The 17249-nt window shown below is 38.4% G+C and overlaps 1 protein-coding gene across 1 annotated transcript; it reads right to left on the bottom strand.

Annotated features, from left to right (window-relative positions):
- Positions 1-15820: 15820 nt before the first annotated feature.
- LOC128565584 (olfactory receptor 56A3-like) lies at positions 15821-16768 on the bottom strand. The gene has a single exon (XM_053562150.1). The coding sequence runs from the start codon at positions 16766-16768 to the stop codon at positions 15821-15823; it is 948 nt and encodes a 315-aa protein (XP_053418125.1).
- Between the last annotated feature and the right edge of the window lie 481 nt (positions 16769-17249).

Raw genomic sequence — 17249 nt, 5'->3', positions numbered from 1 at the left:
TGAGTTGTCAATGTATATTTTAGTTTTAATATTTTATATTTTCTCACTTCTCCAACCAAACAATCATATTTATCTTTACATTGAGTTTGACAGTGTTGACACAAATTGTATTCTTTGAACATAGACACTGTATTCTGGCATATCAAAAACACAGCTCTTTCCTTGTACTGAATGAAAAAGTAATCATAAGTGCACTGTTCTTTGAATATCCTACACTCCAAGTCTATTTTTCTCTTTCTTGATATTGTTGTTTCCTAGGGATTCCAAATCGCTATTAGTAAAATACATATATAATATATATATGTACAGCACTCATATGTGTGTATATATATATATACAAAACAATTTGCCAGCAATACCTTTGCCCACACAGAGACATATAGACTACACTGCCCATCAATGCAGTCTGATCAGTGTCCATCAATGTAGCCTTGCCAGTCCACATCATTTCAGCCTCACCAGTGCCTATATGGTGGAACTCCACTTTTACCTCAGGCTCACACTGGTGTGGTGCAGGAACAGGCAAAGTTATAGAGCCGGTTCCTCCACCACCTTTCCAGTTCAAATTACCCTGTGTGAACCACACTGTGATCTGTGAACTCTCACAGAAATCTGATCGCATGCGTCTTCTCACCCATGTGATCAGATTCCACTGCAGGAAAAAAGAAAGCATGCATGCCTTTTTTCTTCCAAATCTAATGCGAATTTAGCCATACAAGCATATGGTTGAACTAGCACTACTGAGAGATCACAACAGTGTGAACCGGGGCTTACAAAGCACACAACATACAACATCATACACAACTGAATAGCAATCATAATATAAATTTACTTACTGTCAATTAAATTGGGTTGCCTACTCCTCGGCTGTCTGCAGAGCCAGATTAAGTTCCCATGGGGCCCTAGGCAGATTACCAGTTTGGGGCCCCCATGCAATAACACTGAGCACTGACCATTTGCATTAACACTGATCGCTGACCATTTGCAATAACACTGACTGCTGACAATTTGCATTAACACTGAGCACTTATAATTATCATTACCACTGAGCACTGACTATTTGCATTACCTCTGAGGTCTGACCATTTGCATTACCTCTGAGCCCTGACAATTTGCATTAGCACTGAGCACTGACTATTTGTGTTATCACTGTGATGCAACCTTTCTAGAAACCACCTCCAACCAACTAACCAACTTAAAAAAAAAAAAAAGGCTCTCCTAACTTCAAAAAACACAGGCTCTTCTAACTTCAAAAAAGGCACCCCCATCTGCAAAAAAAAAAAAATACCTCCTAACTTCAGAAAAAAAAGTCCCCCCTTAACGGCAAAAAAAGGCCCTACTAACTACAAAAAAAAAAAAAATAGACCTCCTAACTTCAAAAAAAATAAAACCTAACTTATTCTTACCTCGGTCCTTAGGCAGCAGCAGGCTCTACACAGGCAACCTGGTGACTCCTCCAATTACACCAGAGACTGAGAGGAGTCGAGAGACAGAGAGAAGGAGGGGAGTCAGTGAGTAGAAGGGGAGTCAGAGAGTGTGGGACACATTCCACACATGAGCACTGCGGGCCAGGATGAGTGGGCTGCTAAGCAGGATGGCAAAAACACCCAGCGGGGAGAGACAGAGAGGAGGGGCAGGGAGAGACAAAGAGAAGGGGTGGAGTTGGAGAGTTGGTGCACATTCCACACATGCGCACTGTGGCCTGAGACAAGTCAGCTGCTAAGCAGGTCAGGCAGGATGGCGAAAACATACAGCAGGCTGGATAAATGTCCTCAGCAGGCTGAGGACCCCTGCCATGGGAGGATTACTTAGACAAGGTGAGTCAAAAAGGCCTTAATGAAAATAGGTATGAACAAGAGAGAAAAGAACAGCAGAATCAGAATGTGATGGTAGAGGAAATTAATGTGAATGCACAAATTTGGAAATAATCAAGTGCATATACTGATGAAGTAGAAAAACAAAATATGATTTTTGCATTCTATATTAGGCAATTGGGTGAATATGGGCCCATTTACTGTAATGACATCACACAGTAAAATTTATGAGTAGGGCTGATTTTACATTTAAAGTTTGTGATGATAAATTTAATGCAAAGCCAATATTCATTTATAAGTTTTTTTTTTCCTAGCAAGTTTTGAACTCAGAGAGGAGATGTGTATTTGTGTCTAAAAAAGGTTATATTTTCTTAAGTAATACAGTGGAAGGAGAAAAAAGGTTATGTCTTTTCCAATGAAAATTTTTTTTTAGTTATTAGTTTCTTTTTTTTCTTTTTTACTTTTTTAAAATTTCAGATTAGTATGAGGATACAATTAGGTTGCAAAGTTTGCTTTCCTTAGGCAAAGTCCCTGTTACAGTTGTGTTCCACAAGCAGGTGTGCCATATACTCCTACACTGTGCCCAGTAGGTGGGAGCACACCAATCCCCTCCCTCCTCTCTACTCCCATCCCTCCTCCCCACAACTTAAATTGAATTGAGTTTTTCTCTTGGGTAGGTGTGTACTAGTTTGTATTAGTATTGAGCACAATGGATACCTGTTTTTACATTCTTGTGATAGTTTACTAAGAAGAATGTGCTTCAACTTCATCTAGGTTAATACAAAATAATGTAAAGTTTCCATCTTTTTATGGCTGCATAGTATTCCATGGCATACATATCCCATAGTTTATTAATCCATTCCTGGGTTGATCGTCATTTAGGTTATTTTCGCATTTTGGTGATGGTAAATTGAATGGTGATAAATGATCTAATGAAAATGTTCTTATGATTAAATGATTTTTTTTAATACTGGGTAAATGCTGAGTAATGGGATTGTGGGATCACATGGGAGGTATAATTTGAGTTCTTTGAGGACTCTCCATACTTCTTTCAAAAGATACTGTATTAGTTTCCATCCACCAACAGTGTAAAAGTGTTCCCTTCTCTCTACATCCACAGCTTTGGGACTTTGTCATAAGAGCTAGTTTCACTCAGGTTAGGTGATATATCAGGGTGGTTTTGATTTGCAGTTTTCTGATGATTAAGGACAATGAACATTTTTTCATATGTTTGTTACCCATTTGTTTGTCTTCTTCAGAGAAGGTTCTGTTCATGTGCCTTGCCCAGTGATAGATGGGGTTGTTTGCTCTTTCTGTGTTGATTAATTTGAGTTCTCTATAGATTGTAGTTATCAAGCCTTTGTCTGATTCATAGCATACAAATATATTTTCCTATTTTGAAGGTTGCCTATTTACTTTATTTGTTGTGTCCTTGGCTGTGCAGAAGCTTTTCAGCATAATTAAGTCTCATTTATTATTTTTGTTGTTGTCTCAACTGCCACTGAAGTCTTCTTCATAAAATCTTTCCCCAGGGCTTGGTGCCTGTGGCTCAAGGGGCTAGGGTGCCAGTCACATACACCTGAGCTGGTGGGTTCAAATCCATCCTGGGCCCACCAAACAACAATGATGTCTGCAACCAAAAAATAGCCGGGCCTTGTGGTGGGTGCCTGTAGTCCCAGCTACTTGGGAGGCAGAGGCAGAAGAATCGCTTGAGCCCAAGAATTTGAAGTTACTGTGAGCTGTGAGGCCATGGCACTCTACCCAGGGCTACAGCTTGAGGCTCTGTCTCAAAAAAAAAAAAAAATTTTCCTCAGGCCAACACCTTCAAGAGATTTTCCTACATTTTTTTCTAGGATTTTTATTGTTTCATCTATTAGATTTAAAACTTTTATCCATCTTGAGTCAATTTTTATAAGTAGTGAAATGTGTGTCCAGTTTCAGTCTTTCACATGGGATTATCCAGTTCTCCCAGCACCATTTATGGAATAGGGATTCTTTTCTCTGGTGTATGCTCTTGTTTGTTTCATCAAAGATGAGATGGTGATAAGAGACTCGTTTTATCTCTTGGTTTTCTACTCTGTTCCGTGTGCCTATGTCTCTATTTTTGTGCTAATATCATGCTGATTTGATCACAGTGGACTTGTAACATAACCCAAAGTCCAGTAGAGTGAGGCCTCTGGCTTCGTTTCTTTGTTTTTATTACTAAGAAATGCCTTAGCTATACAGGGTTTTATTCTGGTTCCATACAAAACAAAGAACTGGGGGGGTGGAGCATGATGGCAGACAGGACGGACGTGTAGCCCACATCTCCCAAGCTGTCAGTTGTTCTTATATTGCTGTTGTCATGGCTGTTACCTGTATGTCTATGTGTTTCCGTCTATCTCTATATCTATGGGCCCGTATGCCTGGTAACCTTTGTATCTGTTTGTTTGTTCATTTGGTCTCAATGAACTTGGTGTTATGACCTGCAGCCCTGAGCTCCTAACACTCCCCTCCACTTTCACTCCATGATCTGGAGACCTGCCCCCCCAGGAGTCCAGATTCTTGGGTGAACTCTTGAGAGGTGCACACAGGACCTGGACTGCAGGTGGCCACTGCTGACTCTGTAGCAAAGGAGTGAGAAGATGACAGTCGGTTAAGAGGGAATTACACTGGAGTGGTGGTGCCCCGAGGTGAAGAGCAACAGCCGTCTTCAGCAATAACAAGGCCCACCCCCAGATATCCCATAGCCTCTCGTCCTGTCTTCCTGGGCAATCATATGAGGCCAGGCATCTTCTCAGATGGCAACCACCATGGAACAGACCTGGGACTGAAACACAGGACCCGTGGGTTTGCCTGAGGCGGCACTGACCTGGGTGGAACACAGGGACTAGAAAACACACCCGCAGAGCCGGAAAACTCCTAGGGTGGGGCTGATCCAGAGGACCGCTTGACTGAGCCTAAGATGCACCTGGCCCTCAGGGGATCAAGAGCCTATAGACAAAGGAGGCCAAGAGGCTATAGCTGACAACTGATCGTGCTGTGAATACAAACCCGCAGGACTAAAGACAGGGCCTGAGGCACAGGTTCTGGGAACTCAAATCAGCCTCTCCTCTACAGAAGAATCTAGCAGGATCAGAAACAAACTCCCACAGGGTTGTTCCGTTCACCCAGTAACATAAACTAAGGGTGGGGCTGGAACTGAATGAACATCTCCAGCCTCCATCAAGTGCCCGAGGTTGACAGGCCACACCACCCCCTGCTGGATAAAGACAGAGAGTAGCGGCCTAGACGAGCAGACAAAGACTACCCTGTGACTTAGGCAAGTGCAAACCCCTGGAGTATCTGCTTACTGCAGACAACAGACTGGGTCACAGCCCTGTGGGGATAGCAGCAACTGGGTGTGACAGAGCTGCAAGGTGGGGAAGGAAGCATCAATCTCAACAGACTGATCTATCTACTGGATGGCTCTCCCTGACTCCACACAGCACTGGAGCAAGCCATATTAGAGCAGTCACCAGACACCTGTGATCCAGTTCCCAGCGACCTCTTGAACTCTCCCACCCACGGCAGCTGCTGACTGAGACAATTGATTTGGACCTTTTGGACTGAGCCACTCACCTGGGGACTATCCAGGTGGTGCCCTGGGTGTGTGGTTGTAGGAAGGTTTGATTTTCTTTTTCCATTCATTGCCTCTAGTGGGTGGGGTGACTTAATTGCTGGTATTTTTCCACAGCTGAGACTTCAACCCAGAGTAACTGTTTCACTAGGGTCAAATAGAAACCATCTGAAAACAAGACAGAACCACTTAGCCCCTCTACACCAAACAGGGCCCCAGTTTCTCAGGCCACAGCACTGTACGGTTCCTCGACAAAACACCAGGGGAGAAATCAAAAGGAGTAAAACAATCATGGGGCAGAATCAGCGGAAAAACTCTGGTAACATGAATAACCAGAATAGATCAACCCCCCCCCAAGGAAAGATACGAGAGATTTAATTGAAGATCTCATTCACAAACAACTGGCTGAGATGTCAGAAATCGAATTCAGAATTTAGATGGCGAACCAGATTTAAAAAATGGAACTAGGAATTCGTGGAGAAATTCAAAAGCTGTCTCAAGAATTTAACGAATTTAAAGACAAAACCACCAAAGACTTAGACACACTGAAACAAGAATTTGCAGCCCTCAAAGGTATGAAAAATACAGTAGAATCCTTTAGCAACAGAATGGACCAAGCAGAAGAAAGGATCTTTGACATTGAAGATAAAGCCGTTGAACACTCCCAAACTCTCAAAGAGGAAGAGAAATGGAGAGCAAAAATGGATCACTCTCTCAGAGAGCTCTGGGATAACTCGAAGAAGGCAAATATCCGACTCATAGGAATTCCTGAAACAGACAAAGTGGCCTCACTGGGCGCAGAGGCCCTTCTGCAAGAAATTATGAAAGACAATTTTCCAGACATGCCTACAGAACCTGAAATTCAGATAGCAGATAGCTTCAGAACCCAGCAGGACTCAACCCCAATAAGACATCCCCCAGGCATATCATAATTAACTTCACTAAAGTTAATATGAAGGAGAAAATTCTCAAAGTGGCCAGGCGAAAGAAAACTATTACCTTCAATGGGAAGAACATTAGAATGACTGCAGATCTCTCTGCTGAAACTTTTCAAGCCAAAAGAGGGTGGTCATCAACGTTTAATCTCCTAAAGCAAAATAACTTTCAACCCCTGATCTTCTACCCAGCTAAACTGAGTTTCATTTATGATGGAGAAATTAAATACTTTAATGACATTCATATGCTAAAGAAATTTGCCATAACCAAACCAGCTCTTCAGGATATTCTCAGACCTATCCTCCATAATAACCAACCCAATCCTCTACAACAGTGTTAACTCACTCAGAAACTACTGATCAAAGTGCAACTTCCACAATGGCAAAAGGATTAAAAATGCCACTAGACTTTCGAAAAACTCAATACCCAAAATTTCACCAAACTTATCAATACTCTCCATTAATGTGAATGGCTTAAACTGCCCTCTAGAGAGACATAGGTTAGCTGACTGGATACAAAAACTCAGGCCAGACATTTGTTGTATACATGAGTCACATCTTAACTTAAAAGACAAATACAGACTCAGGGTGAAAGGATGGTCATCCATATTTCAGGCAAATGGTAACCAGAAAAAAGCAGGTGTTGCAATTTTATTTGTGGTTACAATAAGCTTTGAACCAAGAAAAGTAAGGAAGGACAAAAATGGTCACTTCCTATTTGTTAAGGGTAAGACTCAATATGATGAGATTTCAATTATTAATATCTATGCACCCAACCAGAATGCACCTCAATTTATAAGAGAAACTCTAACAGACATAGCAACTTGATTTCCTCCAACTCTATAATAGTCAGAGATTTTAACACTCCTTTGGCAGTGATAGATCGATCCTCCAACAAAAAGCTGAGTAAAGAAATTCTAGATTTAAATCTAACCATCCAGCATTTAGATTTAGCAGACATCTACAGAACATTTCATCCGAACAAAACTGAATACACATATTTCTCATCAGCTGACAGAACTTACTCTAAAATCGATCACAACATAGGTCACAAGTCTAACCTCAGGAAATTTAAAGGAATAGAAATTATTCCATTCATCTTTTCGGACCATCAAGGAATAAAACTTGAGCTGAGTAACAACAGGAATCTGCATACTAATACAAAAACATGGAAGTTAAATAACCTTATGCTGAATGATAGTTAGGTCAGAGATGAGATCAAGAAGAAAATTGCCAAATTTTTGGAAAAAAACGACAATGAAAACATGAACTACCAGAACCTCTGGGACACCGCAAAGGCAGTTCTAAGAGGGAAATTTATAGCACTGCAAGCCTTCCTCAGGAGAATGGAAAGAGAGGAAGTAAGCAATTTAATGGGACATCTCAAGAGACTGGAAATGGAAGAACACTCCAACCCCAAATCCAGTAGAAGGAAAGGAATAACCAAAATCAGAGCAGACTAAAGGAAATTGAAAACAAAAGAATAATACAACAGATCAATAAATCAAAAAGTTGCTTTTTTGAAAAGGTCAACAAAATAGATAAACCTTTGGCCAACCTAATCAGGAAAAAAAGAGTAAAATCTCTAATCTCATCAATCAGAAATAACAAAGACGAAATAACAACAGACTCCTCAGAAATCCAAAAAATCCTTAATGAATATTACAAGAAACTTTACTCTCAGAAATAAAAATCTGAAGGAAATTGACCGTTACTTGGAAGCACGTCACCTTCCAAGACTTAACCAAAATCAAGTGGAAATGTTGAACAGGACCATATCAAGTTCGGAAATAGCATCAACCATACAAAATCTCCCCAAAAAGAAAAGCCCGGGACCAGATGGTTTTATGTCAGAATTCTACCAATCCTTTAAAGAGGAATTAGTACCTATATTACTGAACGTGTTCCAAAAGGTAGAAAAAGAAGGAAGACTACCAAACACGTTCTATGAAGCAAACATCACCCTGATCCCCAAACCAGGAAAAGACCCAACAAGAAAAGAAAATTATAGACCAATATCACTAATGAATATAGATACAAAAATATTCAACAAGATTCTAAGAAACAGAATCCAGCAACATATCAAACAAATCATACATCATGATCAAGTTGGTTTTATCCCAGGATCTCAAGGCTGGTTCAATATACGTAAATCTACAAATGTAATTCAGCACATAAACAAATTAAAAAACAAAGACCATATGATTCTCTCAATTGATGCAGAAAAAGCTTTTGATAACATCCAACATCCCTTCATGATCAGAACTCTTAAGAAAATTGGTATAGAAGGGACATTTCTTAAACTGATAGAGGCCATCTACAGCAAACCCACAGCCAATATCATTTTGAATGGAGTTAAATTGGAATCATTTCCACTCAGATCTGGAACCAGACAAGGCTGCCCATTGTCTCCATTGCTCTTTAACATTCTACTGGAAGTTTTAGCCATGGCAATTACGGAAGAAAAGGTAATCAAGGGTATAGATGTAGGGTCAGAAGAGATCAAACTTTCGCTCTTCACAGATGATATCATTGTATATCTGGAAAATACTTGGGACTCTACTACAAAACTCTTAGAAGTGATCAAGGAATACAGCAGTGCCTCAGGTTACAAAATCAACTTTCATAAATCGGTAGCCTTTATATATACCAACAGTAGTGAAGTTGAAAAAACAATTAAGGACTCTATCCCATTCACAGTAGTGCCAAAGAAGATGAAATACTTGGGAGTTTATCTAACAAAGGACGTGAAAGATCTATATAAAGAGAACTATGAAACTCTAAGAAAAGAGATAGCTGAGAATGTTAACAAATGGAAAAATATACCATGCTCATGGTTGGGAAGAATCAACATTATTAAAATGTCCATACTACCCAAAGCAATATATAATTTCAATGCAATCCCCATTAAAGCTCCACTGTCATACTTTAAAGATCTTGAAAAAACAATACTTCGTTTTATATGGAATCAGAAAAAAACCTCGAATAGCCAAGACATTACTCAAAAATAAAAACAAAGCAGGAGGAATCACACTACCAGACCTCAGACTATACTACAAATCAATAGTGATCAAAACAGCATGGTACTGGCACAAAAACAGAGAAGTAGATATCTGGAACAGAATAGAGAACCAAGAGATGAACCCAGCTACTTACCATTATTTAATCTTTGACAAGCCAATTAAAAACATTCAGTGGGGAAAAGATTCCCTATTTAACAAATGGTGCTGGGTGAACTGGTTGGCAATCTGTAGAACACTGAAACTGGACCCACACCTCTCACCATTAACCAAGATAGACTCTAACTGGATTAAAGATTTAAACCTAAGACATGAAACTATAAAAATACTAGAAGAGAGTGCAGGGAACACCCTTGAAGAAATTGGGTTGGGTGAGTTTTTTTTATGAGAAGGACCCCCCGGGCAATTGAAGCAGCTTCAAAAATACACTACTGGGACTTGATCAAACTGAAAAGCTTCTGCACAGCCAAGAACACAGTAAGTAAAGCAAGCAAACAGCCCTCAGAATGGGAGAAGATATTTGCAGGTTATGTCTCCGACAAAGTTTTAATAACCAGAATCCACAGAGAACTCAAACGCATTAGCAAGAAAAGAACAAGGGATCCCATTGCAGGCTGGGCAAGGGACTTGAAGAGAACTTCTCTGAAGAAGACAGGCACACGGCCTTCAGACATATGAGAAAATTATCATCATCTTTAATCATCAGAGAAATGCAAATCAAAACTACTTTGAGATATCATCTAACTCCAGTGAGACTAGCCTACATCACAAAATCCCAAAACCAGAGATGTTGGTGTGGATGTGGAGAAAAGGGAACACTTTTGCACTGCTGGTGGGAATGCAAATTAATACATTCCTTTTGGAAAGAGATATGGAGAACACTTAGAGATCTAAAAATAGATCTGCCATTCAATCCTGTAATCCCTCTACTGGGCATATACCCAGAAGACCAAAAATCACATCATAACAAAGATATTTGTATCAGAATATTTATTGCAGCCCTATTCATAATTACTAAGTCATGGAAGATGGCCAAGTGCCCATCGATCCATGAATGGATTAATAAATTGTGGTATATGTACACCATGGAATATTATGCAGCCTTAAAAAAAGACGGAGACTTTACCTCTTTCATGTTTACATGGATGGAGCTGGAACATATTCTTGTTAGTAAAGTGTCTCAAGAATGAAATAAAAAGTACCCAATGTACTCATCCTTATTATGACCTTCACATGAAAGCTATAACGCATTTACAACCTAAGAATAGGGAGAAAAGGGAAAGGGAAGGGAGGGCGGAGGGAGGGAGCTCTCTGGAGGGAGGTGGATTAATGGGATTACACCTGCGGTGCATCTTACAAGGGTATATGTGAATCCTAGTAAATGTGGAATGTAAAGGTCTTAGCAAAATAACTAAGAAAATGCCACGAAAGCTATGTTAACTAGTGTCATGAAAATGTGTCAAATGGTCTATGAACCAAGTGTATGGTGCCCCATGATCATACTAATGTACACAGCTATGATTTAATAATAATAATAATAATAATAATAATAAATAAATAATAAAAAAGAACTATATTTTTCAATTCTTCAAAGTACGATGTTGATATTTTAATGGAGATTGCCTAAAATCTGTACATTGCTTTGGAATGTAGAATAGATAGATATTTTAACAATGTTGATTCTTCCCCATCAGGAGATGGTGTGTTCTTCCATTTGTTCTTCCATTTCCTTCTACTATTTCTTTTCTTAGAGTTTCATAATTCCCTTTGTAGAGATCTTTCATCTCCTTTGTTGGTATATTCCTAGGTAGTTCATTTTCTTTGAAGTTACTGTGCAGGGTATTGTGTCCTTAATTTGCTTCTCTACTTGGCTGTTATTGTTTTATACAAAACCTACTGATTTCTGGAAATTTATTACACTCCATGACATTACTATATTTCTTGATCATTCCAAAGTCTTATGGTTGAGTCTTTGGGATTTTCTAAGTATAAGATGGTATCACTGGTAAACAGCTAAAGTTAGACCTCCTCTGTCCTCATTGGGATGGACTTAATATTCTTCTTCTGCCTCATTGCATTAGCTAGAACTTCTAGAACCACATTGAATATCAGTGATGATAGTGGACATCCTTATCTGGTACAATTCTAAGTGAGAAAGATTTTAGTTTTACTCTATTCAGTATGATATTGGCTGGGGGCGGGGTTATCATAGTTGGCTTCAATCAAATTTAAGTAATGTGCCAACTAGGCCTATATTCTTCAGTGCTCTTGTTAGAAAAGGATGCTGAATTTTGTCAAATGTTTTTTCTGCATCTATTGAGAGGATCATATGGTCTTTCTTTTTGATTCTGTTTATGTGGTGAATTACATTTATGGATTTGCATATGTTAAACCAACTTTGCATCTTTGGGATAAAGCTTACTCAATCATAGGGTATAATATTTTTAATGCATAGCTGTAATTTATTTGCTAACATTTTGTTCAGTATTTTTGCATTTATATTCATTATTGAAAGTGGTCTGTAGTTCTCTTTTTTCATTGAGGCCTTTCCTGGTGTTGGTATCAGGATGATATGATGTTTGCTTCATAGAATGTGTTGGGGAAGGTTCCTTCCTTCTCAATATTTTGGAATAGGTTCTGTAGTATAGGTATAAGCTTTTCTTTGAAGGTTTGATAGAACTCTTGTTTCAAGTCATTTAATCTGGGCTGTTTTTCTTTCTATTTTTTTTTTTTTTTTGATGAAAGAGTTCTTATTGTTTCTTTAATTTCAGTTCTTGATATTAGTCTGTTCAAGAAATCTGTATCTTCCTGGTTAACTCTAGGGAGATGTGATTCCAGGCATTGGTTCATTTTTTTTCCCCATTGCCAAATTTCTGGGCACAGAGCTTTTTGTAGTAATCAGAGATGATCTCTTATATCTCTGTGGCATCTGTTTTTATTTCCCCTTTATCATTTCTGATTGAGGTTATTAGAGATTTTACTTTTCTGTTTTTAGTTAATCTGGCCAAAGGTTTATCAATTTTATTTATCTTTTTGAGGTATCAACCTTTTGCTTCATTAATTTTCTGAATGATTCTTTTGTTTTCAATTTCATTTATTTCTAATTTATTTTTTATTACTTATTTTCTTCTTCTATGTTTGGGGTTGAATTGCTCTTCCCTTTCCATTGCCTTGAGATGATTCATTAGATTGTTGATATGCTCTTTTTCAAATATAGGCATCTAATGTGATAAACTTCCCTCTGAGGACTGCTTTTGCAGTATTTCACAAATTTTGGTAGCTTGTGGCTTCATTGTTGTTATATTTGAGGAATTTAATAATTTACTCCTTTATCTTTTCCTTGACCCAACTGTCATTCAGCATTAGGTTGTCTAGTTTCCATGACTTGATGTGGGGATAAAAATTTTTTTGGAGTTGCGTTTCCCTTCATCGCCTTGTGGTCTGAAAAGATACAAGCTATAATTTCAATTCTTTTATTTTTGTTGAGGTTTTATTTCTGTCCTAGGATATGATCTATTTTAGAGTATGACCCATGGGCTGATGAGAAGAGCATGTATTCATTAGGTTTGGAGTGGTATGTTCTGTATATAGCTATTAAGTTCAATTGTTCTAAGCTTGCATTTAAGTCCCTTATATCGTTCTTTAGTTTCTGTGAAGTGAAGTATCATAAGAATGGAAAACAAATACCATATGTACTCACTATTAAATTGGAGATAATTGATGAAAATTCAGGTGCACATATGGTAGTAAATCTCAAAGTAAGCAGGCAGGATGGGGCAGAAGGAGAGGGGTAAATTCACACCAATTTGGACAATGCATGCTATTTCGGTGACTGGCACATTTATAACTTCAACTCAAACGTTACAAAAGCAATTCATGTATCCAAACATTTGTACCACTATAATATTCTGAAATAAGCAAAATAATTATAAAGAATTCAGTTACGGAGTTGATTTTAGGATTAACAATGATCACCTTGACCATCTCTGTCTTCAGGAAGTTTTGTTTCAACTCTACATGCTTTTAAATCCACATTTCACCATCTTGTTGCCCCCTTTATTAGTGTGCTTTGAGTTCTTTGTGACCAAGACTATTTTTTTTTATGCAACTTTGCTATAGTGGCTCTAAATCACTATTAAATCACTCTGTCTCTACCAAGTACATTTTGTTCCACTAAACACCATCTGGTTTATGGAATCTCCATTTAAAATGCAGTGGCACTCCTATAGGAATAAAAATATTTATTAAAATGACACAGAACTACAAGTGATCTTCTATTCATATACCCAAAATAGAGGTCACAACATTAAAGATTTAAAATTGTGCAATTGGAAAAATATAAATAAGTATTTTGTCAATGACAGGAATGTTTTCACACACTGACTGACAAGAAAAAATGTGTTCTAGTCCTGGATTTGGGTTCCTACTCTTTTCCTAAGCTTTATTGCATATAGCCAGTTCTACCTGCTTTTGATCCATAGTATTGGCTTTGACCATGTGGCACTTATGCTGGAAATGCTGGAGTAATAATTTAATTATTTGATAAATATTTTGGAAAGTGGATGTCTTAGTACTGAATCACCATTTCTACTCTAATATTTGTGATTTCTTTTCACTTTTGACTAGAATGTTGTGCTTTTAATTTAATTTATTTATTTATATTGTCTCTCATTCTATTGTCAGTTGGTTTTAAACTCTTTTTTTTTTGTAGAGACAGAGTCTCTACAGACTTTATCTGTAGAGTGCCGTGGCATCACATAGCTCACAGCAACCTTGGTAGAGTGCCGTGGCATCACATAGCTCACAGCAACCTTTGACTCTGGGCTTAGACAATTCTCTTGCCTCAGCTTTGTTAGTTTCAAACTCTTAACCTCAAACAATACCCTGCCTTGCCCATGCCTCCAAGTGCTGGAATTACAGGACTGAGCCATTGGGCCTAGTGTAATAATTGCTTTCTATATGTTAGTAAAAAGTTATGTTTCAACTTGCAGCTCATAGGATATCCAAGAGTGAAGAAATTAAATACATATCATTGTTTATAACTGCAATATGAAGAAGTAGAACAAATTCAGAGTATTGCAGACCCAGGTTTAATCCCATGGGCTTCCAGTTAAGCTTGAAAGGGCAAGACTTTGGGCATAGATTCATGTTGGACTATTGCAAGAGTTTTCTTTCAGGATCAAAAATACTCATACATATTATAACTTGTTATTGAAGTACAATATCTTTTATCCAGAAAGAATATTCTACCATGAATTGTTCACTATTTTCAAGTAATATGTGAAAATATAAAACACAGTGAGATGAGGCCAGTCTTGTAGAGGAAAACACAGTGAGATGTCCTGACTGTTCCTCAAGCAGGAACCTGATATTTTTCTGTCTGTGATTGTACAAGGCCTTCTATGCAGACCTTCTACCTCTCTATTCAGTGATATCTTAGGTTTCCAAGTATCTTACTGCCCCTATATGGACCCTGTTCAATCTTCATTGTTCTCTACTTGAAAATACTATACTCCTGGCACTCATATTTGTATTCTTTCCAACCAAAATTTGAGCTCTTCAAAGCAACAACAATGTGCTATTCATTTTGTTTATCTTTTAATAAAAGAATTCACAGGACACAGGATGTACTTAGGAACTAATCTAATAAATGAGAAAATAATGTTCAGCTAGGCTATTTTACATTTAAGTATTATTACTGAATAATATATGACAGTCCTAAGAATCGATTGACTTATTAGTGAAGCTATGTTTGCATATCATATGTGGCATCTTGAACCCAAAAGATGAGTGGCCTAAGCAAATACATAAGGAGGAGGAGGATTTAGGGGTCTCATACAGCTAAGAACACATGTTGGTAATTGTCACATGTATGAGGAATCAAGAAACAATATTCCCTCTTGTAGTGCACATTACAAAAGTTTACCTTGTCTTACAGAAAAAGAGAAGAGTAAGAAATAGGACCGACACATAAAGATAATGATGCTGTAGAAGAATGAGAGAAAAAGACATAACCGAAGACCAGCAGCAACCTCCCATCACTCAGGACTGAAATTTCAACTGCTATATTTTTCTCTAACATATTCCCTTCTGTGAAAATGAGAATAAGGACACATTACACAATATAATACATAAAATACCTGAAGTGTATTTTTAAGAATAGAGCATTCATATCATAAACATATCAGAAACATAAATTTCTCATTTTAGAACCTGCTTCAAGGAATGTCACTGTTTGGACAAAATAGGATTATAAACATGGAAATAAAGAACAAAGAGCCAAAGATATTTATAAAGAAAGATTGAAAGAAAAGGAAACTTAAAATGAAATTGGAGTTTTAGAAAATAATATCAATAAGTTTGAGAGTATAGATAAGTCTTTCAGCCCACCCACTCATTAATAATTTTAAAAAATCATCATATTTTAGAAATTCAGAGATTCAGTTGCCCTTATTACCAGCCTTTCTTCAGTAACCTCTGGATTCCTTGCTTGATCTCCTGGGTTCTCACCCCATAAACAATAGGGTTGAGGGCTGCAGGGATGACATGGTGGAAGATATTAAGCAAGACTGGAACATCAGGGGAGACCTTCCTCTTAGCCACATTGGTTAGGAACAAGACCAGAAGGATGGTGCTGAAGAAGAGGATGAGGATGAAGTGGGAGCCACACGTGCTTAGGGCCTTGGCCACAGCACTCTCTGCCTTGAGTCTCAGCACAGCTCGCAGGATGAGGATGTAGGAGAGGAAGATGAGGACAAGGTCAGATCCTAGACAAGTCCAGCCCCCAGCAAATTGGTAAAGGCGATTGATAGTGACATCATCACAGGAGAGCCTGGAGACAGACATATTGGCACAGATGCAGTTCTCAATGATATTTTTCCCACAATAATAAAGCTGTGCTGAGAGAATGGGAATGGGCAGAGTCATAAAGATGTTCCTGACCAAAATAAAGATGGCAGCTTTGACTACAAATTGGTCAGTGATGATGGATGGGTATCTCAGTGGGTGGCAGATGGCTATATAACGATCATAGGCCATGACCATGAATGTGCAGGATTCCATGGCTAGGAAGCAATTCATGATGTACATCTGGAGGAAACAGGCAGAGAAACTGATAGATCTGAGGTCAAACCAGAAGATGGCCAGGACCTTGGGGATGACAGTGAGGCAGAGCACGATGTCCAGCAGGGAGAGGAGGCTGAGCAGGTAGTACATGGGCTGGTGCAGAGCAGCCTCCAGACGGATGGTGATCAGGAGGGTGGTGTTGGCCCCCATGGCCAGCAGGAAGAGGAGACTGAGGGGCAGAGACAGCCATTGCTGCCAAATTGGGGATGTGACAAAACAGTTCATGAGAAAGTTTGAAACATCAGAGGAGATGGTCCCATTCTGGTGTGCTCTCATTTTTTTTCCTTTGTCATATATTTCTACAACTTTCTTTCAGTGTCCTGTAAAGTTAGGATTAAAAATTAGCTGCTGACTCTAGTGACACAGGGTAAAAATATTCATTTTTCTAGGTACATGTTCCGGATAGAGCTAAGTGAAGTCATCTGTTTATCCTCACTACTATGTTACTGAGGTATTCCTGTCACTTTAAATAGATGAGCAGGTAGTATAATTCATCCACATGTATTTGATTTGTTTAATATTTATTTTCTAAAGAATTGTCATAATCTTACAGAAACTAAAAAGGAGACACTAACTAGGAAAATGCTTTTGTGTGATAGGTGAGGCTCTTGATTTGTTTCCACGTTTCTTCTCTGTTTTATATTCACATTGACTACCATATCTTGATTTAACTAGTGCAGTATTTGCAAATAGCTAGCAGAGCATAGCACAATGGAGTCAGATAAATATCCCATTACAACTTTTCAACCTTATTGAT

This window comes from Nycticebus coucang, chromosome 14 (assembly GCF_027406575.1).
Source record: "Nycticebus coucang isolate mNycCou1 chromosome 14, mNycCou1.pri, whole genome shotgun sequence".
Classification (NCBI taxonomy): Eukaryota; Metazoa; Chordata; class Mammalia; order Primates; family Lorisidae; genus Nycticebus; species Nycticebus coucang.
This window is presented reverse-complemented; position numbering and strand designations above follow the sequence as displayed.